Raw genomic sequence first — 25,425 nt, forward strand, 5'->3', positions numbered from 1 at the left:
ATAAGTTTTATCTCACATGTAACAAAAGTAGGAAAGCATGTGGTGTGGTCCAAGATAAAAAAAAGGCTTATATGCGAGTCACTGAAGATTTCTTTCCACCTTGTCCCCCCGCCTCCTTCCAAAGACATTACTTTTAGCCGTTATTTCCTTATTCGTCAGCTTATTACTTTGACAGACTTGTTACTATTAAGATTTGAAAGATACTTTGAGTTAGCAGGTTTCTGTGAAAACTTATTTGCTTTTGGAAGTGACAAAGTGAATTTGTGCCATTTGCTTTTTAGCATTTGTTACTTGCTATAAATTGTTATTAATAAAATTTTTTAAATTACTTAGCCTGTTAATCCTGCAAGTTAAATTAAAAAAAAACAAAAAAAAACGCCCCTTAATTACAGTTCGATTAGGAAAAAAAAAAAAATTTAATTATAATTTGAATATAGAGAAAGACAGCAGCTTATATGCAAATCATGGCAACCCTTGAAATAAATTTTCATTTGACCTGAGTTTTAAATGTTTATCATTTGAAACTAAAAAAAAATTCTTTTTTGTTCCTAAAAAGTATTTAACATAAAAAATTAAAAACAAAAAGTTCCCCCCCCCCCCGTGCATAGTCTTTTATACTTGTTCCTTCAGCTTCTTCAAAACTGTTTTGCTTTTTAACACATTCCTGTTTTAGTGAAACAAAAAAGTTACCAGTTATATTTTACTATTATACCTCTATGGACTTGTATATGGGAGAGATGGAGAAAAATTGTTACGTGGGCAATAATTATTCCGTTCCTAATCTACACACATCCGTATATATAGTAACAAGTGGCAAGGCACAAGAAACATGACATTTGATATAAAAAAGGTTAATTAGTCTAACCAATGGTATTTTGAGAATTAACTCCTTCTCAGATCAACTGAGGATTTAATTATGTTAATACCAAGTATTTTGTACTGGAGATTAAATTGTGAGCTAAGTACGAATAATAGTTATTTCAATCCCCCACGATGAATGATAAATTTAAATAAGTCAATCAACACACAAAAGAAAAAAAAAAAAACTTTTTGTATATTATAATACCTGTTTTATACCATATAAACTAGAACAGCCATCCAGGACAGGTAAAATTAATTCCTTGAACAGAAGTTTTCTACCATTATTTTTTGCTTTTTCATATTCATCAAACAAGGCCAATTGAGATGTAGGGCTACTGTGAATTACAAATCCTGCCTACAGGGAGATAAAGTGGGGAGTTGAGCAATGAAACATCTGTTTACATTACACTTAAATTGTTGCATGTTATTGCAGTATAGGGAGGAAATTACAAAGTCTAGCAGTTCGAGATAAGAAACTTTCAGATTAGCAGGCTCTATGGCATCAAGGAACATTTACAATGAAGAGATGAGATTTTGCTGCCTATCTAGTTAGTCGGAGGTACTCATGTTGAGAGTATATTAAAGTATTTGTAAAATAAGTACAAGGATATGACACTACAGCCATGGGACAGGGGTTAGCATCTGGTTGATTTATTAGATGAGAGACTCTTTTTTGGAGCCTGTCCATAAAGAAAGACTAATGATTGATGCACCAGCCTATAGGTGGCAACAATATTTCAAGCATGGGCAAATGATGACTTTGTAGAGATATAAGAATACTGTCAGGTGCGAGTATTTTTCTAGCATAGTAGAGAGAGCCCACCTTCCTTGCAGCAGCCTTGGCAATATCTTCTATGTAGTTGTTCCAATTCATGTTACCTGTAAATGTTAGAGTGAAGAGTTTGAATGATGAACTCTCAGCTACGATGTTATTATCCATGGTAATAAGTGGTGGAAAGGTTCTTTGTAACTGTTGAAGGAAAAGTAAAGTTTCTTGGTAATGACTCCATTCCACTACAGACTGGAGGTCATTTTCTACGGTGTCAGACATTGCCTTGTATAAGTGCTTATTCGTTTTTCCCTACATGCCTGGTATAGAGTGTGGTGTTATCAGCTAATATACCCATCTCAGACACAATTTCATGAGATAGATCATTTATGAATATCAAAAACAATAAGAGTCCAAGGATCAACACTTGGAGCACACCTGAATTAATGTCATGTTGTTCAAATGTAAGGCAATTAAAAAACATGGATTTTTCTTTTGTCAAAGAATCTGATTTTATTATTCAGTAATACTGTATTATTTAATTTCCATGAGAAGACTAACATGCCAGATCTTGTCAAATGTCTTGGATGTTTCAAGAGCTATTTCCCTAACTTGTCCCGTACATGGTATATGTGTTCAAATATGATCATTAGAACATCTGCAGTAGCACGGCTTGCCTAAATCCATACTGTTGGTCAGAAAGAAGTTTAGTATTTATGAGGTGGTGGATTAGCACTTGGTTGATTAACGACTCAGATTTTTTGCTAAGAGAGAAAGGAGATTAATGGGGTGATAATTTAGCGGGTCATTTCTCTCAGTTCTGGAATACAGGTATAACAAAGGCAATTTTCCAGCTATCAGGAAAAAAAGATTCAGCAAGGCATTTATTGTAAAGTTTGGAAAGAACAGAAGCTAGCTCAGTGGAGCATTTCGTTTCATATAGTAGAGATAAGATCAAGCCCAAAACCCTTTAGAAGTGTCTAGGATTTTAATGATGTCACAGACATGGGAAGAGGTTATATCAGATCATAGAGTGTGGGTTCTGTCTGCAAAAGGAGTGGTTTGTAGTGTCTAAGGCAAAGTTAGAGGCGAATCACCAAACCTTCTCAGTCGCTGTGCGACAACATCATGGTTGTTGAATAGTGGAGGATTTATTGATTTTCCCATCATCCACCTTACTATTATAAATTTTCCAGAAATCAGAGTTCAAATTTTTGCTATTCCGTGCATCTTTAGTCGTTTCAGCATATCTTCTCTTGGATGTAGTTATTTTACTCTTACAATGATTTCTAACTTCTACAAATCTTTAATATTTGTATCCAGCTTACTGAAAAGCATATTGACGGAATGCTTTCTACCTTTTCACAATGGCAATTGCACAAGCGGAAGAAAACTATTGGGAAAAGTGAAGCTTGCTATAGAATTTCCGTGAGGGAACATGTGCTTCAATACAGTCTTTGATTTATTCAGTTGCCTTATGTACACATTCAACAGAGAAAGAAAAGATGTTCTATGTGGCTTCTGATGGATTCCCAATCAGTCTTTTTTAAGTATCTAATCATTTTGAGCAAGGACTTCTCAGCTTGAGTTTGAAAATCAAGGGTGATATCTACCAATATAACAAGGTAATCAGCATTCCTGAGTGGGTTATAGACATTTATCACACAAACCTCGGGTAGCGTAGTCAAGAATAGATCAAGTTGCCGATACTCACAATCTGGGAGTTGGGTCAAGAAACTAAATTTAGAAAAGAGAATGTGATATAGAGAATGTATATGCACTGTTGCCAGTGGCATTTGTGTAGTCAAACTAAGCTAATTACTGTAGTGGACATTATAAAAAAAAATCATCAAATACACATTTTAGTATCTAAAGAGAATGTTGCATCTATACTGTCAGAAACTGTCAAACAGGACACAATCCTGAGTCAAAGGGGAGCAGTAAAGAAAAGATAACTTACACTGTGCTGCAAGCACATGAAGGTCTGATCGTCCAATTCTAGATTTTTTTCTCTAACTAGCATTTCAGCCCGGCATTGCCCGGGTGTTTGGATGTATGTTAAGCAGGAAAAAAAAAAAAAAAAAAGTGGTAGTAGAAGGCAGGCTCGAACCCGTACCACAAAGGAGGAAAAGAACGGGGGAAAAAAAACTGACATCTTTGCTGTTATGACCACCACCAAACCGGAAGTGACTCGTGTTTAAATTAAGGCTAGACAATTGAAAGTAGAGGATGACTAAAAAATATTGGTGAAAAAAGCGCCCCCCCTCCCTCCGTAGAAAAGTGCCCAGTTGAAGGTGAAGATATTAATATTTTTAGCCAATTTTTCAATGCTTGTTGTCTGAAAGGTCGAACTTCAAAAGGATACTGATTTTGGTAAAATCCGTCGCCTCGTCGAAAGTTTTAGGCAGACATGCAAACATACATATATACAGTTATGTATTGGGAACTAAAAATTTTCAACCCAAACCGATTAAAAAGCTGGCCCTATCTCTGAATACCCTTTAGATCAAATTTCAAATGTTTAGACCAGAAATTGTCTGAAAAATTTGGTAGAGACTGCAGAGGTCAATTTTTGACCCCTATTATGACCCCTTAACATTTATTGTTTTGGGCTCAAATCAAGTTAGATCCATGTCCAAGAAACCTATATCTAAAATTTCAAGTGTTTAGACCCAAAATTGTCGGAGGAGTTTGGTAGAGTTCTCAAAAGGTCAAATCGTTGAATTTTGACCCCTTAGCCAAATTTCTGGCCGAAAACTGATCAAAGATTTTCCCAAATCTCAGTAACCTGTATATCAAATTTCGATACAGACACGTTCACTTTTATAGATATATAGATTAAGGAGAAGGTGTTACAAATATAGATTCCAAATTCATGTATATGCTATGCATGATTAAGTTCTTAGAGTAAAGTGGGAGGTATTCAGTCATATCAAAGCAATAAAAGGTGATTGAGGTTGTAGGTTGGTTTTATTTAGTGCTAGGATACCTGTAGAGTTCAAATTTGATACCTATTGTTAAAATTTCAGAAATAGGAGGTATCTGAAAAAAACTACATTAAACTAAATATAACCCACAATATGAACCCTTATGTATTAGCAGATGCCTTTATAAATACATAATGATAAATTACTTATATATATATATATATATATATATATATATTATGTGACTTCTGGAAAAATCTACAACAGTGCAATAATGGGCAATCAACAATTCCCCCACTAACCAACAATCACGAGGTTGTTTGCTCAGCAACCGACAAGGCTAACATGCTTGCCAGTCGGTTTGCCTCAAACTCTACACTGGACCCTTCCAACCACCCCCTACCTGAATTTCCTATGTGGACAGATGCCACACTAGACGATCTGAAAATCACCCCTGCTCAGGTGCATGCTATCATAAAAAACCTTAACACTTCAAAAGCATGTGGACCTGATCTCATTCCAGCTGTGCTATTAAAAAAGTGCTCAGCCGAAGTAGCTCCAGTTCTCTCCAAACTCTACAAAAAATGTCTTAACGAATCTTGCTTTCCAGGCTGTTGGAAAACTGCTTCTGTGGTACCAGTATTCAAGAATTCTGGCGAAAGAACTGACCCATTAAATTATCGCCCCATTAGCCTCCTCACACTTTTTGCCAAAATATGAGACCTTAATTAACCATGCTCTAGTTCATCACCTTACATATGCTAAACTTCTGACTGACCAACAATATGGATTTAGACAAGCCCGTTCCACAGCAGACATCCTTACTGTAATCTCTGAACGTATATACCATTCACTGGACAAAGCGGGGGAGGGCAGAGCGGTAGTTCTAGATATATCTAAGGCTTTTGACAGGGTATGGCATGAGGGTCTCCTCAGGAAAATTAGATCATACGGTATCACTGGTAGAATACTTAACATAATTAAATCCTTCTTAGATAACAGAAAAATCCAGGTTGTCCTCAACAGTCGTACATCTAAACAATATGATATAAATGCGGGAGTGACCCAGGGGTCTATCCTTGGACCTCTACTGTTCCTGATATTCATAAATGACCTCCCCAACAAAATTGCCTCTGAGATGGGTATATATGCTGATGACACCACACTCTATAACAGGCACGACACGAAAACAAATGGACACATATCTAAAGAAATGGCAGAAACACTAGAGGATGACCTCCAATCTGTAGTGGAATGGGGACAAAAATGGATGGTCACGTTCAATGCCGCCAAGACTAAACTAGTTTCATTCAATAATTACAAGAAACCTTCTCTACCACCTATAGCAATGAACGTTCACAGGAAACATGAGTTGGAACAATTACATTGAAGGCATTGTCAGGGCCGCTGCAAGGAAGGTGGGCTCTCTCTACCGTGCTAGAAAACTACTAACACCCAAAATATCCTGTACCTCTATAAGGCAACCATTCGCCCATGTATGGAGTATTGCTGTCATATTTGGGTTAGTGCATTGGTTACTAGTCTCTCGCTCCTTGACAAGGTTCAAAAGAGAGTCGCAAATCTGATAGGCCCTGAACTGGTATCTAAGCTTCAGCCTCTGTCCCATCGACGAAATGTTGCATCTCTCTGCCTGTTCTACAAGTATTTTAATGGTGAATGCTCTAACGAACTGCAAGCACTTGTGCCCCTATGACGTGTACACCCTCAACAGACCCAACAGGCTGCAAAATCCCACCCCCACACTGTAGAGATCCCTAGATGTGAAAGATCTTTCTACTCCAGTAGTTTCTTCCCCAGAACCGCTAGAGTTTGGAATTCCATTCCAGGTCCCTGCTTCCCCAACTCTACTGACGTGCAGAAGTTCAAGTGCAACGTGAACAGACATCTTGCTGGCCAAATCCCTACATAGTACCCCAGTAGTTGTTGCCCCTGATAGTAGCCCCCTACACCAAAGTGGCAAGGTTCCTTGTTTGGGGTGAAAATGTAATTAAAAAAAAAAAAAAAAAAAAAAAAAAAAAAAAATGTAGAGTCCCAGATCTCCCAGTTTCCAATTTTATTTTCTTCCCGTTTTACTTTTAGTATATACCTCTTCCATTTATGGGAAGGAGAGAGGGGGTCAAGGTCATTTCCATTCACCTTTCTCTAAAGTGTAACTCCACCTCTGTAATAAGTATTGTGTTTCCACATTTAAAAAAAATCTAGAAAGATTGACATGTCTTGTGAAATCTTGCTCGATTTTTACGATTGCTAGCAAATTTGCATAACAAGTGCAAACATGTCATCATATGAAAAGAGTTCTCATAAAATAGGGGATTGATGGCAACAAGAACAAGAAAACAATTTATAAACACATAGGAGTGTACATATATGCAGGTGAGGGAGAAGCTCTGACTATATAAACTGTAATAAAAGGAAAAGGTAAAAAAAAAAAAAAAAAAAAAAGACTCGCTACCAACACGAAGGTATTATCAAGTTAATCAGTATTCTATTACTAAGTAGCACATGTACCCAGAAATCCTTTCCTCAGACAACTTGCATTTGGAATTCCTTATCTGCTTTCCCAATTGTACCAATATGCAAAAATTCAAATGTAATTTAAACAAACATCTTGTCCTTTATTACAGTAAACTCTTATGTCATTTTCAGTTTAGCATACAGTTTACATGGATAGCATGTATTCAACAGTTTTAAGAAAGTGACTTTTAAAGTAACCTACTTCTGGACAGATTTTTATTTATATCTCTTAATTTTTATCAATTTTTCTTATCTTTTCTCTTAACTGAACCTGCTACTGCAACTGTTCAGCATCTAACACAAGAATTTTCATCTACTTTTTCAACATGGTCATATCATCTACTGCTTTGTACACATCTCTGTGGGGAGGCCCGGGGGAACAGAGGGGGAACAGGGAGGAGGCCGGGGAGCAAAGAGGGAATGAAAAGGCAGTCTGATAGTGGTACAAGGCCAATCTGAGGGTGAAAAACAGCAGAGAGATAATCTGAGAGAGAGAGAGAGGTAGAGAAGTTTTAAAGGAATGATGTTAAGCTTTTTTAACTATATTTTTATAAATAACTCTGGGCAACATCGAATAGCCCTGCTAGTATACAATGAAAACAGGATTGTAAAATTAGCCAGCCAAACTTCAATACTTCCAGATTCTCACACTAAATCCTGAAGCAATGAACCTGCTCTAACTTGTAACTCAGACATCACTGCTGATAACAGCATTGCAATTCAAAACATTGCATTGACTATCATTATGTCCGAAAGATGACAGGTTCAGGTCTATTTTTGCAAAAAAAAACGTAAAATAGTCGATGTCAATAGACATTCAACAATAAACACCAACGAAGCGTGACCTACTTTTAAAAGCATTATCTGAGATACAAAGGCAATGGCTAAAATTAGAACATTCAAAATTAAGACGATAATTGCAGGGGAATTAGAGAAAAAAATTCTTTAAGCCAATTTGCAATGGACAATGCTATTACTGTCCTATTTTGTTAGAGAAAAAACACAAAAGTTTAAATATAAAAATTTTTTTTTCAGCTTTCATATTTGTTTTCTGTAAGTTTTAAAACCGGGTCAGATTTAGTTGTTACTTTATTTTTTTAAAACTCTTCTCCGTCCAAAATAAGGTGTATTGCCGCCACTTGATTGTAATAGGATACTATTTGGGATTGTATCTAACAAGGGATTGTGGGGAGTCGAGTAGTGGGACATCTGTTCACAGTACACTTAAACTTCTACACTCTGGGAAGCAGGAAACCAAGAGGGAATTTCTAAGTCTGACAGTTTTGTTAGATTAGAAGGCTTTCCGGCATATAGAGACCATAATAGTGAAAAGGTGGGATTTTATTGCTTGTTGGATTAGTCAGAAATGTACACGTTCAGAGGAAACAAGTTCATCAGAGCACATTCATTAAAGTACTTGTGGTACAATGGGGAAAGGAGTGACAAGCTTCTGGGCTTGACCATTACACCTGATCTTAAATGGAACACATACATCAAATCTGTTGCCAAGGCCGCTGGAAAAATGGTGGGATCTTTCTATTGATCCAGTAGATATCTCACTGCTGATGCAATTCTCTATCTATATAAGAGCCAGGTACGTCCAAGGATGGAGTACTGTTGCCACATCTGGGCAGGAGCTGCTAGAAAGGACTTGTCCTGCCTTGATAGAGTTCAAAATAGACTTCGTAGCCTCGTAGGAGATGTACTTTTCTCTTCCTTGCAACCTCTATCTCACAGAAGAGATGTTGCGAGTTTGTCTCTGATGTATCGTTATTTTCATGGAAAGTGTTCGACTGAGCTTCAGTCTATGGTCCCCCCTCGCCAAACTTTCACAAGAAATACTCGTCTAGCTGAAAACACTATCAATAATTCCCCCCCCTCTTTATCTGTGCCTAAACCTAAATGTAGATTCCATAAACAAAGCTTCTTTCTTAGAACTGCACGCCTGTGGAATTGTTTTCCATTTTCCTGCTTTCCGGCTGACTACAATATGGTTGTGTTCAGGTCTAACGTAAATAAGTTCTTGATGAACCGTTCCATATAAGTAGCAATACACATGAAAAAATTGAAATAGCTTGAAATATTTCAATATTGGTATGCATAGAAAAAGCTTGATGAGCTAAGAAAGAATCTTTTTAAATTTTTAAAATCTGATTAAAATTAAGGAAGTTATGGCTATTTTTGTGCCTCACACGTTTGGATATTTTTCCCTCTTTAAGACCATATGCGTTTCGTCACATTTTTTACACTACTTTTTCAGTAAAAATGTCATATCTTTGTTAAAACACAAGACTAAGAAATGAAATTTACAATATAAGTGTATTTTTGTACAAGGAATCAGAATATGCAACTGAAAATCTCCCAAAGTTTATGGTTTCCAAATAATCTGCAGTAAATGTGCATAAATATGCAGCAATTCCTTAAAAATGCCATGTATCCATAAACAGAAAAGAAGTTGGAGAACTCAAAGTTGAATTGTAATGTGCTTTATGTACAAAAAACTTAAATCTAAACATAAGACCATTTAAAAATGAATATATTGCAATATTTCTTTGGTATTATTGTAGATTAACACCTTCTGTTTAACCCCACTCAACTCCTTCTGACCACCCCTCCAAAATGTGATTCTACCTTTTTAGGAAATTATGTATAAAATGCCATGAAAAACTTTAATGAAAGATAAACAAATTATTTTAGAATTGAATGTAAAATAATTTCCTAATATAGGTCATTCTAGCATTTTAGGGCAGTTAACTTTTTTTTTTTTGTTTTTTTTTTAAAGATGATTATGCGTAGTTTTAAGAGGGTTTCTATGCAATGAGAATATGGGGAGGGTTGCCATTCGGACTTTGAATTAATTGTAGGGGCTAAGGAAAATTATGTGTGAACATACTGAAAACTTGACAGAGACAAAGCTAACAAAAACAATATTAGAGGAGGGAGTGGTTAGTTTCACAAAAATTTAATGTAAAATAATTCACCATTTCCTGGCCATTCTAGCATTTTAGGACAGTTAACCAATTTATTTTCATGTGTATTTTTCTTTAAGGAAGGATCTATTTTTTGTTTGTTTGTTTTAGATGCTTGTATGTGGCTTACAAAGGTATTTTATTTGGGGGGGGGGCTTGCCACTCGAACTTAGTGTTATTGTTAGGGTTAAAGAGTGTTTTAGGAATATGAACCGTTACTTCATTTTTGTTTTGTTGTCCTAACTGCAAAATGCCGTTTCCATTTCAAATAAATATTTTACAGAAAGATATATATATATACATACATATATATGTATGTGTGTGTGTATTCGACAGGTAAATAAGTCAGAAAATGTTATATTTAGTTTTAATTTAACAAGAAACTGCGTTGCGAAATTTCAAAGAAAATTCCATAAATTTGTTGATTTCTATTTTCGAGGTTGAAGGTGTTAATTCCATAGGCCGTTTATACTACGCTGGAGCAGGTTGTAAAAATATCTTTCGCTTAATAAGTAGAAAAAAAAAATAACGAAATAAAAAGCTTCCTAATTGTAGTTTGATGTGTTTTCTTTTAAAATTTCAAGAATATTGATATAGATTTTGAGGGTTTGTATTACTATACACAGATTCGAAAAAGTTGTCAAAAAACAAATATATAACAAATAAATGTTATCAAAAGCAAGTTACTTTTCTACATAACTGGATAATTTTTTAGTGTTTTTATTTAATGTAACATGTTTATTCAGCTTGAAAACGGTGTTTACCGATGTTTTGGAAAATTTAAAATGGCGCCCGACTCTTGAAATGGTAAGTTTGTGGAAAAGAGTTAAAAATAAAAAAGTAGACAAAATACTGCTAGAAACTCGCTCAATATATGTTACCGTGACATGTGACATAGGCTGACATATATTTGGTGAGTTTTTAACAGTATTTTGTATAGTTTTTTTTATTTTTAACTCCTTTTCTCAAACTTACCGTGTCAAAGAGAGTCGGGCCGGGCGCCATTTTTAATTTTCCAATACATCGGTAAACACTGTACGTTTTTCGAGCTGAATAAACATGTTACATTAAATAAAAACACTAGAAAATTATCCAGTTAGGTAGAAAAGTAACTTATCTTGCCTTTGATAATATTTATTTGTTATATATTTGTTTTTTGACAACTTTTTCGAATCTATGTATAAACGAGATTTTGATACTTATTTTGATTTTGAAAAAAAACATTTGTGGCTGTTCGCAGTAAAACATTGTTTTAATTCGTTGTTCAAAACTAATTTAAAGAATAAAAGTGCATGCAATCTACAAAAGTTTATTTTGTTTTTTTAACCATGTTTTTAAATTTGACGAGAAATGTGAGAAATTGCAACAGATTCAATGAATGTCCGCGTATTCAATCACCGCGAGCGGATATTTTGTCAACACGGTTTTTTAACAAATAAGAAATAATATTTTTATTATGTTTGAAACAACTTTAATAGTTTATTTTGGAAGTATATTCCATAAATAAAATAAAAAAACCCACTTTAAAAACAGAAATTACGATTTTTTTATATTTTATTTGCAGTTTTGTCTTAGGGGTGTCAAATTTGCAATGGCGATTTTCCCAAAGATTCTGACACTGCTACAGATTCATAATGCCGAATTGGTTGGGATTGTTGTTATTATACATTCTGAAAACCGAATAGTTCTAAACTAATGTTATTCTGATAACAAAATAGCTCTAATTAAACATATAAGAACATTTATATTCATATTTTCATGTTTTTCTTAATTCGTTCTTGAATAAAAATTAAAGAACGCGTGTTGTTTATACACTGTGCTGTGCTATGGCTGATTCTACAGGCTGGAGCTGCTGCTGCTGCTAGTAATACTAACTTCATTTGACCAAATTCGAGAAATAGAAGCAATTTTTTTTTCGGGTAGGTCCTTTTAAATTATCAATTACCGCGGTCCTACTCAACATAAAATAATACTTTTAATTGATAAAGATAGTAAAAAGATTGATTTACTTACTACTGGGTGTCCGAAGAATTTTTTTTTCAAAATGTTCGATACTAGTCATATTAAAGTCTTATTTTTAACACAACAAAAAAAAGAAATGGTCAAAAATATTTCGGACACTTGACAGTATTAAGATTAACACCTCTACTGATTGGTTCCCAAATTTCATGACGAAATTCTTCATACAATCACGGTATGGACCTTTAGAAAACAGGGGGGGTCATTACAAAACCTTACCGAAAACGCCATTTTATGACGTTCACATTTTTATCACTTTATTTGCTTAAAACTCTTAAAATATATAATGTACATTCATATTTATTAATTCATTTGAAAGTATATTCATTTCCGAACAAAACAGTAGTAATTTGAAGACTTGAAGTGCTTTGGTTTAAAAAATACGGCTATTTTAGTAGAACTACCTTGAAATCTGTGATTATCCAAAGCGTTTTTTACTAATGATTACTATATTGCCCAATTTCTACTGTACATTCTTTAACCCTTATCCTTGAGTGGCCTCGATAATGTGGTGATGCCTATGTAAAAAAAAATGCGGCGATGGGACAAAGGTTGGAATTTGGCCAATAGCGTGAAACCTATTAGATTGGAGACTTTTTGGACCCTGTCTAAAAGTGATAGAAAGTGGTAGATGCTGTATTTCTTGCCTTGACTGAGTACAAAACAGATTTTGAAATCTAGTAGAGGAACTTTTTTTCTTCCCCCTTACAGCCTCTTTTTCACCAAAGAGAGGTTGCTAGTCTTCCTCTATTATTGTTTCCAGAGCAGATGCTCAATTAAACTCCAATCTACGGTTCACACCCTGTAAAACATTCACTACAAAAACTCGTCTAGCTACAACCATTGTAAATAGCTTCCCTTGCTCCAGATGTACCTAAAATTAAACATAACTTCCATGAGCAAAGTTTTTTTCTAAGAAATATCTGTGAAACAATACCATGAGGTTGTTACCCAACAGACTATTGCATGAATGTTTTCAAGTATAATGTTAACAAATTATTCTTTAGCCGTTTCTAAATAATTTAATTCAGAACCATTTCAACCACCATTATTAATCTTCACATTATTATTTATCCATCCTCCTGACAAACTCATTGACCCTTATCTTTGAGTGGCCTCTTGGCATTAATGTGTGGTGACTCATTAGTAAATATAAAGTGTAAAAATAATTTTTTTTTTTTTTTTTAAATTGAAAACATTTGTGACGTGTAAGGAACATAAATTTTGATTGTGGAGGATTATAATCAAACAAAAATGCATTTGTATAAATATATTTTTTTCTTTATATACTAACAAGTTACTGATTATGAAGGCTGATAAGCCACCAGAGGATAAAGATTAAGGAGTGTCAGGAGGATAGTGAAACAAATGCAAGAAGATTGCCTATATATATATATATATATATATATATATATATACACACACACACTTTTTGCCTGTTAAAAATCGATGAATGTTATAGCCTGTTAACTTAGGAGTGTTATATGCCAAATTAATCTACATATATATAAAAGTGAACGTGTGTGTGTGTACCCTACGCAATAACTATCAATTTTAAGTCTACAGACTCGAAATTTGATATACAGGATACTGAGATTGGAGAAAATATTTGGGATCAGTTTTCGGCCAGAAATTTGGCTGTTAAGGGGTCAACGTTCAACGATTTGATCTTTGAGAACTCTACCAAACTCCTCCGACAATTTTGCGTCTAAACACTTGAAATTTTAGATATAGGTTCCTTGGACATGGATCTAACTTAACTTGATTTGAGCCCAAAGCAATAAATGTTAAGGGGTCAAAGTTAAAAAAATTGACCGCTTTTTTTTTTTTTTCCTTTTTTGCTCAACATACACCTCCAAATATCTGGGCAACGCTGGGCTGAAATGTTAGTGGTTGAATATAGTTAAATTTGTGCTTATTTTTGCATTTAAAAATACTAATTCCTAACTGTGCATCCGATGGATACCATAATACTTAGTTCATTGCGCCTTATCATAAAGATCTATACAAAATTTCAACCAGATCAGAACAATAGTTTCTGAGAAAAAGTAGGACAAACTAAGAGAAATATAATATAGATGTATAAAAACCCATCAAAAAGGGCTGTCAAATTTGTCATGAATGAATTGTCTCATGTCGGATTAGAAAAATCGTCATTTTGTCATGACACCCATTTCAGGGAATATTCTTATGTGTATGAACTGGATAGGAAGAGTAAAGACACTCACCTTTCTTTTTCAGCTGCATGAAAGTCAGGCAGCAGCGTAGGCCGCCTTTTAACCTGCATATACTCAGGTTCTCGCATATCTCGGTATTCTTGGTGGTGGCTTTGCTAAAATACAAAAAAGCAGAAATTCATATTTATTAAAGTTAGAAAAAAAAAGAAAATGTCAGAAAATACAAGAAATAAGAAAATGGGTTCATTCATAAAACGCATCTGTGAGGAGAATTTCATTTCAACCCAAATCAGACAAAAGAAAATCTCAACTCTTCAAATTAATTTTTTTTTTTTTAATTCTCAAACTCCAGTATTATCCATACATTCATGGATTTTGTCAGTTAAAACACGAATATTCATAAAGCTTAACTGTAGAATTTTTAAAATATTTAAATTTATGGATAAGAGAAAGTGTCATTAACTGAGGCAACTAACAAAAATAAAAATGCGTGTAAGATGCAAAAAATAAATCTTGATAAAATTTTTGTGACATAAGTAGGCAAACTGATACAACTATAAGACAATGTACAAGAGGCATGCAATAAGTAATGCCCCCGACCCACTTCCAGAGTATATATTATGACAGAACCAATTCTCTATTGATTATATTTTATACCCAATTTCAAAAGTTAAAAAAAAAAAAAAATGTAATTATTTCTGTTTGTATTCAAAATAATTATGTTCCAAGTTTATTTCTGTTAAGAAATATTTTTGGTATCATTTTTTTAAAAGTAATGTTTTATCCTCATTTAAAAGTCAAGAAATGCAAACACATTTCCATTAAAAAAAAACTGTAAACTAAAAAAAACATTATTCCCGAATAGTTTGGAACTTTTTTTGCATTAACAAATTTTATAACTTACAAAATTCATGAATCTATTTTTAGTATTTATGCAGTATACAAACCGAGCTGAAATAATGTTATAATTTAGAAACCCAATCTTATGGTTTTAAGCATTATTTATCATTCAATTTTAATTTGCTTGTTTAATTATTGTTTATTTATTAAATGCATAATTCAGTTTTTGTCGTATTTGATTATATTCTGCTTTATGAATTAAATAGTGTTCCTTTTTTTAAATGGAATTTTTCAAGTAAATAAAGTCTTTAAAATCCATGGAGCTGAATCTTTATTGTTAACACAAGTACACAACTTTTTAAATTATTATTTTTTAAATTATTATTTTTTAATTAATATTGAATAAGTTCCAGTAGAAATCATGTTTCTTATTTTTATCTTTTTTCAAAGCAATTTTAAAGTTTTCTAATGATTTTTGTAAAAATCTTTCATTCATTAGACAGTCTGATTGTTCAACAGATCTTGTCTGCTAGGACCTCAGGCATGACGTCATTTTTTTGTGAACATACTTTGAATATATTTTCAGTGAATATGCTTGAATATATTTACATTGTTTATAGTTCGGTCTCTTTTGCATAAAATTAAACGATACCAAATATAGCCGATATTACACATCATGCCTAAAAGCAACATAAAAAAAAAATTTGTAATTAGTTCATTTCAAAGTTATACTCCACACACGCATACACATCTGAATATAACTTTGATCCATCATTGCTGACGATTGTCTAATAGACACAGATCGCAATGAACAGCCCAGAACAGTTTTGTTTGCTGTATTAAGATTTGCACCAGTCTTTAACTTGCAAGGTCACTGGTATGCCTACGTACATACACACGTACATATTATATACGTACACACCAACACACATATGCCAAATTTTATAGACATTGTTTTATTTGATACTAGCAGAGGTGCCTGGCATTGCCCGGGCATTTGGAGGTGTGTGTTGAGTACAAAAATAAAATTTTAAAAAGTGATAGCAGACAGGCAGGCTTGAACCCGTGACGCAAAGACGGAAAAGAAAGTGAAAGAAAACCTGACGTCTTGCCCCTACTCCATGACTGGAAGTGTAAAGCATTCAAATTTAACGTAGTCAATCAAAAAGATGACTTGCAGAAATGGTGTTACTTTTAAACCTCCCATGAAGGTTATTTTTAATGGGGAGGAGCAACTCCTCCCTTCCCAAAAAGAGGGCACTCTGGCAGTATCGAAATAAATAGTAATTGTCTCAGTATGAAGGGTTTCCCCTACATTTACCAAGGACTAATTACAGAACAGATACTACTCGGGCGAGGGCTGGGAGTTTCACTTTATACGAAAAAGACAAACAAACACTCGAAATGAGGGAATTTTTTAAAACTCGATCAAAAAAGATAGAGACGATATCCGTTTGCAAATCTGCGATATTACAATCTAGGAAGTATAAGAAAATTTCTCCTGGAATTTAATAACGTGAGAACCCTGACGCAAAAAGTCTTTCATGGACATACACAACCGCATGCGCCCATTTTGCCTTTTATATATTAGATTAAAATATTAATTTTTTTTTTTTTTTTTTTTTTTTACACAGTGATCACCACTTATCAAGGCCAGGAAGTCACTCAGGGATAAGGGTTATTGCAAGTACATTACGTTAGTGTGGAGATTTGCTAAAGTGTTTAATTAAGGGGGCGGTTCATTAGGAATTTGTTAACATTGGACTTGAAGACATCCAAGTTGTAGTCCAGAGGGAAGCAGGCAGACGGAACAGAGTTCCACAGGCGTGCAGTTCTAAGAAAGCGTTGTTCATGGAATCCGCGTTTTGATTTGGGCACAGATATAGAGTGGGGGAAATTTTTCACAGTGGATTCAGCTAGACGGGTGTTTTTCGTGAAAGATTGACGAGGGGGGACCAGAGATTGGAGTTCAGACGAGCACCTGCCATGGAAATAACGATAAAACAAGGATATGCTCGCAACGTCTATTCTGTGGGAGAGAGGTTGCAGGATAGAGAAAAGGGCATCCCCCACTAAGCCATGAAGTCTATTTTGTACTCTGTCATGGCAGGATAGGCTGTTTTTAGCAGCTCCTGCCCAGATATAGCAACAGTATTCCATCCTTGGACGCACTTGGCTTTTATATAGATAGAGAATTGCATCAGTAGTGAGATATCTTCTGGAGCGGTAGAAGGATCCCACTATCTTTCCAGCGACTTTGGCAACAGACTTGATGTATGTGTTCCATTTCAGATCAGGAGTAAAGGTCAAACCCAGAAGCTTGTCAAAACACGGGGACTCACTCAGACAAGAGCCATCCATCACAATTGATGCCAGCTGGGGATCAGAGCGTTGATGATGTAAGGATAGAAGTTTGGTTTTGGATGCATTAAAGGTAACCAGCCACATCTTCCCCCACTGAACCACGCGCTCAAGATCAGAGGAGAGAGAATCAGAGAGAACTTTGTCATTTACAGCCTTTGATGTGTTGCCGTAGATGATCGTGTCATCAGCATAGATGTCAACGAATGATTTAAGTATGTGTTTAGGGAGGTCATTGATGTAGATCAGGAAGAGAGTTGGGCTCAGGATTGACCCCTGAGGGACTCCAGCATTTATATTACAGGCCTCCGATTTTTGTCCATCTACTACTACTCTTATGAGCCTATCGGAGAGAAATGATTTAATGATTGAGAAAACATTTCCAGTTATACCGTAGCTGGAAATCTTGTGAAGTAGACCCTTATGCCATACCTTATCGAAGGCCTTTGATATGTCAACAGCAATTGCCCTAGAAAGGAAGCCTTTGTCAAGAGATTCACTAATCCTGTGGGATATAACCGTCAGCACATCTGCGGTAGATCTTGCAGAGCGGAAACCATATTGTGTGTCACTAAGGTTATTCCTGCTGAGGTGGTTGACTATTTCTCTATTTAATATGGATTCCAGCAACTTACTCATAACACACAGGAGACTTATAGGTCTGTACTGAGAGGGAGATGACTTATCACCTGAATTCTTAAATACAGGGCAAACTGATGAGGTCTTCCAGGGAGTAAGAAATAATTTCTTTAATACATCAATGTTTCATAATGATGAGGTCTTCCCGGGAGTAAGAAATAATTTCTTTAATACATCAATGTTTTATAAATGATTCAAAGCAGTATCCTCTTGATGCATGCAGTCTAAATAATTGTAAAAAGAAAATGAAAGATTTAAAACAACCAAGCATAGATCTAGGGTGCAACGGTTAAAGGGATTTTTTAGCAACCAAGTTGAAATTTTCTGAAGATCAAATATCTAATCCTAACTATTGACGATAAACAAGAATAAAAAAATATATGAATAAATTCATAAAGAAAAAAAGGGAAAGAAGAAAAAAAAAAAAACGGAACTGGGAATCTCCATGGAATTTTGAATGGAATCCTTTATTTAATCCATAGAGAGCGCATGTTTTTGTTCCATCAGCCATAACTAGGTAGAAGTCCTAAGTAATTCGTAATTGTATTTCTGAGTATTGCCTGCAGTGAGGATTGAATCTTTAATGAAGAATGTAACTTACAATTGAATTTTACCAAGTACTTTATTCACTGCACCACAGGTCCTTATGTTATTACATTAACATTGTGAAAATAACACTGAAGATGAGAACAATAATCCAAATAATACACATTTAAAAAAAAACAAAAACAACTTATTAACACTTTGAGCAAACAATCTATCCCTGTGGATTAAATAATATGTTCAGTTTGAAACTTTGTATAGTTAAAAAAAATATACCTGAAAATCCATCTGGTATAGACATTGCAAACACAATCAAAATGGAAACAGTAGTCCAAATAATGCAAACAGGATTTGTATTATTTAGATTAGTCAGACTACTGTTCTTGGATGTTATTTTCAATGTTTCGGAAAGGACATATGCCCCAACTGAAATAAGTGTTAAGTCATAATCAATTCTAAGTGACAGTGTTCCAGAGGTTGAAGGTTCAATCCCAAGTGCAAGTGATACCAAGAATGCAATTACAAATTACTAAATACTTCTATCCAGTCATGTTTAACAGAACGAGAAAAAGCTACTTTCATTGATAAAATAGATGGTTCCATTCAAAATTCCGCAAAATTTCCAGAGTTCTACAAGACACGCGTGGAGATCAGCCATTACATCAACTGAAATGTGAGAACATCCAAAGATAAGAGTAATCTGATTAATACAAATTATCAATACTTTTCTAAAAAATTCCCAAACAGGAATTGACAGATTTTTATGCAATTAACATTTGTGTTTAAGATAAACACCATTTCTTAAGATATGTCCTCACACAAGATGTTCATTGCATTTTTATTGTTGCATGTGTAGATTAAATAGCTGTACCCAAGCATCTCTACAAGAGGTTCAGTCAGTTATGGTTATCTTTGAAATACAGGGTGGCAACCCTAATATATATATATTATATATAGAGAGATTAAAAAAAAAAAAAAAAAAAAAAATTGGGTTAACTGCCTTAAAAATTAGAATGGCCTGGAAATAGGGGATCATTTTACGCTAAACTGACGTGCAACTCACTCTAAATTCTTTCCTTATTCAGTGTGTTCACACATAACCAACTAAATAGAATTTCATTATTTTTGGAGTGATAATGGGGGGGGGGGTTAAATAAAATGTATTTATTTATTCCCCTCCCCCTTCTAATTCACTGAATTTCTAAACATTTTTTCCTTTATGTATTTTAGTCACGGTTTTGTATAAATTCTTGATATGTATATTTTTCACTTGTGCCAAAAACAAATGAAAAAAATTTTTTTGCAATAAAACATGAATTATTTTAGAGAATGACCACTTCAGACAACCAGACAGCAGGCATCAGAAAAATAAAATCTTGCCAGAAGTTGAAATTTTAATTAACTGTAAACTCTGAAAGGTATCATAGACTTTTAGAAACTATATGTTAAAATAAATTTTGACATTCCAAATAGTTTGCTAAAAAGGCATAAATAAACGCTAGAGTATTTACCTTGTTTGCCATAATTTACCAATAAAAGAAATTAAATTAAACCCAAAACGTCGATGTTAAATCTGGAAACGAAATTCCTGGTCTTGTGGCCACAAGTCTTATGTTATAAATAAACAACTTTCTAATAAATAAATACATCTGTATTGTTTTTTTTTTTATTCTAAAAAAAAAAAAAAAAAAAAAAAAAAAAAAAAAAAAAATTAAAAAAAATTAAAAAAAAAAAAAAGAAGCATCGTTGTTGGAATCAGAAATCTAGCTCAAATTTTCCTAATTCCAATTAATCTTTTTAACACCAATATATATATGGTCACTGTCTACTTGGTTTTGAGTGTAACAACCCTTTCAGGTTTTGTGTGCTCATGTATCAAGGACAAAATACACGAGAACAAAAAAAAAAAAAAAAATGGAAACTCAGAATGTACCTGTGCATAACACTCTTTACAGTGAAATTGAGCTTGCATAACACACAATCTACTTTTTGAGTCAGGTCCAATGGCATACTAATTGAGATGATTGGTCCATACCAGACACTGAGGTTTTTAGTCAAAGTTTACCATTTTTTAGGTTGCCTTCACACAGCCTAAAAGCCCTATCTGCCCCATTAGCTGTAGAGGACCATCATCAAAGAGAGCTCGGTGTTTTGTCAGAGTTTTCCTTCTTACCACAGAATATATATATATATATATATATATATATATATATATATATATATATATTATATCCATATATATTATATCCATATCTATCCAGATCATTGTTCTACTGTAATGAATTACATACTTTTGTCATAAAATATCTAATTTTAGTTGATATGACGTCATTCAGTGTGCACAGAAAAACAAAACAACCAAAACATAAGATTCAGTTTTAGTAGCATATGTAGATGACTGTATATCTACAGTTTAAAGCTATTAAGCGTTAGTAAAAATAGATGAACTTTAAAAAGGCCCAATTCCAAAAGCACAATAGACATGAAAAGGTAAGAGGTATAGACAGGAAATAATGAAAGGGCAAAGAAAAAAAACGGGTCAAACTGCTTTAAAAATAAAATAAAAAGTGTCAAATTGTTGGCTGTGTAGAAAATAGGTCAAGGCGAGGTCTACAAGAAACATCAAGAGACAATACCTGACATTTGCCTTTTTCTTCTTGCCATTCCATTCTTATCTTGTCATTGTTTGTCAGAATTTCCATTTTATGAACAAATTGAATTACTAAGGTCATTCTTTAATTTTCATATTAATATTTTAGTAATATATCTAGAAATAGTTAGTGCAAAGATAGACTAAGTACACCTATAACCTAGGTATTTTTAATGGATATATGCTAATTAGTAAATATTTTAAATTATATTAGTTTGGTTGTTTTTGTTTTATGGCATATCAACCCTTTTCAAGTTATTTAATGTCGAATCCAGTGATTTTGGAGAACAATTTTCTTTCAAGTGGGTTTTTATTTAACCCATAGTTGGGACCCTAACAGGTACTACCACTCCGGGTCAGAGTGGGCCTGGGAGCAATGGCAATTAAAGGGTGGCTCCACACTCCCCAAAGTCCGCAAGCTGGGGCCTCACCACCGGATATAGTTTAAGGTCATATCCAGGACCTTAAATTATATTGAATTTTTAATAGAATCTTCAGTAATAAAGGCGAACTAGCCTATAAGGTAATTTGATTGTGATGTTATATCTGCAGTTTCTATTTATCTATCTATATATTATTAAATTTGATCCAAGCTTTTTATTCACAAACTGATAATATAACATTATAGAAAAGATTACATACATTATATAATAAAATATATTATGCAACATTATACAATATAACAGAATATATATTATATAGCATTATATACAACATTATACAATATATACATAATATAAAATATACTATTATACTATTATATATATATATATATATATATATAGTATATAATATACTATAACAGAATATATAACATTACATAACACAGGATCTTATTATATAATAGAATATTATGATATTATATAATATTGTGTGTGTGTGTGTATATATAACATTATCTAATAGATAAAACTATAATATTATATAATATATAAGAATTGCTGCCAGAGTACACATCGCATTCTGCTTGTACCCTGTCAACAACTCTTACCGAATGCAGTGGTCTGAGCATGATGCCACATCACCTCCCTCCAGCGGGATTTTCTCACGAGATATCTTCGCTGTGCGTCTCATGAGAAGACTTAAAGACGTGGCTAAGAATGGTTAAGCAAGGTACTGAACAGAGTCAGAGTTCGACAATCTACGGTGTTTGCTATTGGAACCGTGATTGGCTGTCAATAGCTTCGAACTGGCTAAATCGATCCGGGATCAATGCCACCTCAAAACCAAGACAATATAATGCACACATAATAGGACGGTTAAAATTGATTAAAATTAAAATATAAAGGTTTCTAGAACTCATGTCTAAAATCCTTATTCCAATTTTGATCAAAATCCATTATATTAATTTTATTCCAGAAAATGTTTAAAACTTGAGGAATCTTAAATTGGAATTCAGGGAACTTTTGTTAAATTGATAATGAATCAAATTTTAATTTTCAAAATAGAAAGTTGCACCCAAATTATGCCCCTACTAAAAACCTTTTAGCATACCTCAAAGAAATTAATGTTTACAGAAATGTCTAAAACCTATTGTTAAAATTCATAAAAATTGAAGGCATCTGATTTTCAGAAAAGGCTTTCATTCTAATCTTACAAAACTGAATTAAACTAAATATCATCCACATTCGAATCCCTTACACCTAGCAGCTGTTTTCCAAAATTTATGATGATCAATTAATTTAAAAGTGAACCCTGTACACATTAACATTATGCATATTTCCTTAGCATTTGGGTCAGGATCAAAGTGTAGTATTTTTGCAAGCTGAGGCATGGGGAGGTAAGTTCATTTCTTCGCAAAATCGTTTTGCCCAGTACAACGTCGGCCAAAGTTTCCGCATTCGCTTATGACATCACTTTTGTGTTGTGCTTCCGAGACATTGAGATGTTGACAAAGGCACTCACTCATTACAAAGTGATCAATCCTAGGGGCCAAAATAAACTGTAAATCAGTTAGTCTGTGGTTGGGTGCCTGCAAACGTGTCACCACCCTTTTGATGGCTTTCAGCTGGATGAATGGCCTGGTTTGGACAAGGCCTCCAGCTCAAAGCAAATTTGTCAAAAATCGAAGAGTCAGTCAACTCTTGGTTTTGGAGGAAACTTTCTTTAAAGGATAGAGCAGAGGAGTGCACCACTTACGTCTTCCCTCGCATTCTGTATAAACTGGCTGTACTTCTCTGCCTGTGAAATGCGCAAAAACCTTTCAGTGCCTCCTGTTCTCGTTTCTTTGGGACAGGAGACGCATTGGGTTTGCAGACAGGTCTGTGTTCAATGCCTATGTGAGGGAGGTTTGGGAATGCCTAACTTGGTGATACATTGAGATACCAAGAAGTTGGATTTCTCGAATCGAACATTAACAGAAGAGTGTGTGGAACCCCATGGTTGATAGGGCCTTTCCCTGACCTCATTCTCGATCATTCGGCTAAGGGTCACTTTAGGTCAAGGAGTGGTATGTACTTCCTCAGAGTGTCAAGGTGCACTCAAGCTTCCAAGGTTTAGCAACCTTTCTGACTTCTAGGAAGGAACTCCATAGGGGATTAGTGAGAGGGGCCGCTGCTGATTTGCTTGTCTAGCAGTTGGAGTTGTCGAAAGAGGAAATCATCTCAACAACTGAGTTTTCCTTGACCTGGCGATTGGTACGGAACGCATTGCCTCTCAATGCCATACAACAGCAGACATCCTAACTGTAATCTCTCCACATATATACCATTCACTGGACAAAGCGGGGGAGGGCAGAGCGGTAGTTCTAGATATATCTAAGGCTTTTGACAGGGTATGGCATGAGGGTCTCCTCAGGAAAATTAGATCATACGGTATCACTGGTAGAATACTTAACATAATTAAATCCTTCTTAGATAACAGAAAAATCCAGGTTGTCCTCGACGGTCGTACATCTAAACAATATGATATAAATGCGGGAGTGCCTCAGGGTTCTATCCTTGGACCTCTACTGTTCCTGATATTCATAAATGACCTCCCCAACAAAATTGCCTCTGAGATGGGTATATATGCTGATGACACCACACTCTATAACAGGCACGACACGAAAACAAATGGACACATATCTAAAGAAATGGCAGAAACACTAAAGGATGACCTCCAATCTGTATTGGAATGGAGACAAAAATGGATGGTCACATTCAATGCCGCCAAGACTAAACTAGTTTCATTCAATAATTACAAGAAACCTTCTCTACCACCTATAGGAATGGCCAACGACTTTATCTGAGTACGTCTTTCAAGCTCCTTGGCCTAACGTTCACAGGAAACATGAGTTGGAACAATTACATCGAGGGCATTGTCAGGGCCGCTGAAAGGAAGGTGGGCTCTCTCTACCGAGCTAGAAAACTACTAACACTCAAAAATATCCTGTACCTCTATAAGGCAACCATTCGCCCATGTTGTGAGTATTGCTGTCATATTTGGGCTGGTGCATCGGCTACTAGTCTCTTGCTCCTTGACAAGGTTCAAAAGAGAGTCGCAAATCTGATAGGCCCTGAACTGGCATCTAAGCTTCAACTTCTGTCCCATCGACGAAACGTTGCATCCCTCTGCCTGTTCTACAAGTATTTTAATGGTGAATGCTCTAACGAACTGCAAGCACTTGTGCCCCCACAACGTGAACACCCTCGACAGACCCGACAGGCTGCAAAATCCCACCCCCACACTGTAGAGATCTCTAGATGTAGAAGATCTTTCTACTCCAGTAGTTTCTTCCCCAGAACCGCTAGAGTTTGGAATTCCATTCCAGGTCCCTGCCTCCCCAACTCTTCTGACGTGCAGAAGTTCAAGTGCAACGTGAACCGGCATCTTGCTGCCCAAATCCCTACATAGTACCCTAGTAGTTGTTGCCCCTGATAGTAGCCCCCTACACCAAAGTGGCAATGTGCCTTGTTTGGGGTGAAAATGTCATAAAAAACAAAAACAAAAAAAAACAAAACACAATAGTTCTAGATTAGTGAGGTCACCAGAAGAAAAATCACAGTGCTCTCTTCAAATGCAACCAACTCTGGCGGTACGGGGGGTTGGGGGGGGGGATGTCAATGAGGTGATGGTTTGTATTGATCCCAAGCATCCACGTCTGCTGAACGTATTGTACGTTATCCATAACCATAGGCCACTGTGAGATAGGAAG

General features: G+C 34.8%; 1 protein-coding gene across 23 annotated transcripts in view; it reads right to left on the minus strand.

Annotated features, from left to right (window-relative positions):
* The window catches only part of LOC145261098 (uncharacterized), a 446,786-nt gene that overhangs the window by 194,631 nt on the left and 226,730 nt on the right, over nucleotides 1-25,425 (minus strand). For all 23 annotated transcript variants that reach the window (XR_013864412.1, XR_013864410.1, XR_013864411.1 and 20 more), the window contains exon 4: nucleotides 14,309-14,412. Coding sequence is in view for 20 of the 23 variants with exons in the window: in XM_080119315.1 (XP_079975441.1) it covers nucleotides 14,309-14,412 (104 nt within the window). In the remaining 3 variants the exon portion in view is untranslated. The remainder of the gene's footprint in view (nucleotides 1-14,308; nucleotides 14,413-25,425) is intronic.

The sequence above is a fragment of the Euprymna scolopes genome, chromosome 37 (genome assembly GCF_053919585.1).
Source record: "Euprymna scolopes isolate OS-2025 chromosome 37, ASM5391958v1, whole genome shotgun sequence".
In the NCBI taxonomy this organism is placed as follows: domain Eukaryota; kingdom Metazoa; phylum Mollusca; class Cephalopoda; order Sepiida; family Sepiolidae; genus Euprymna; species Euprymna scolopes.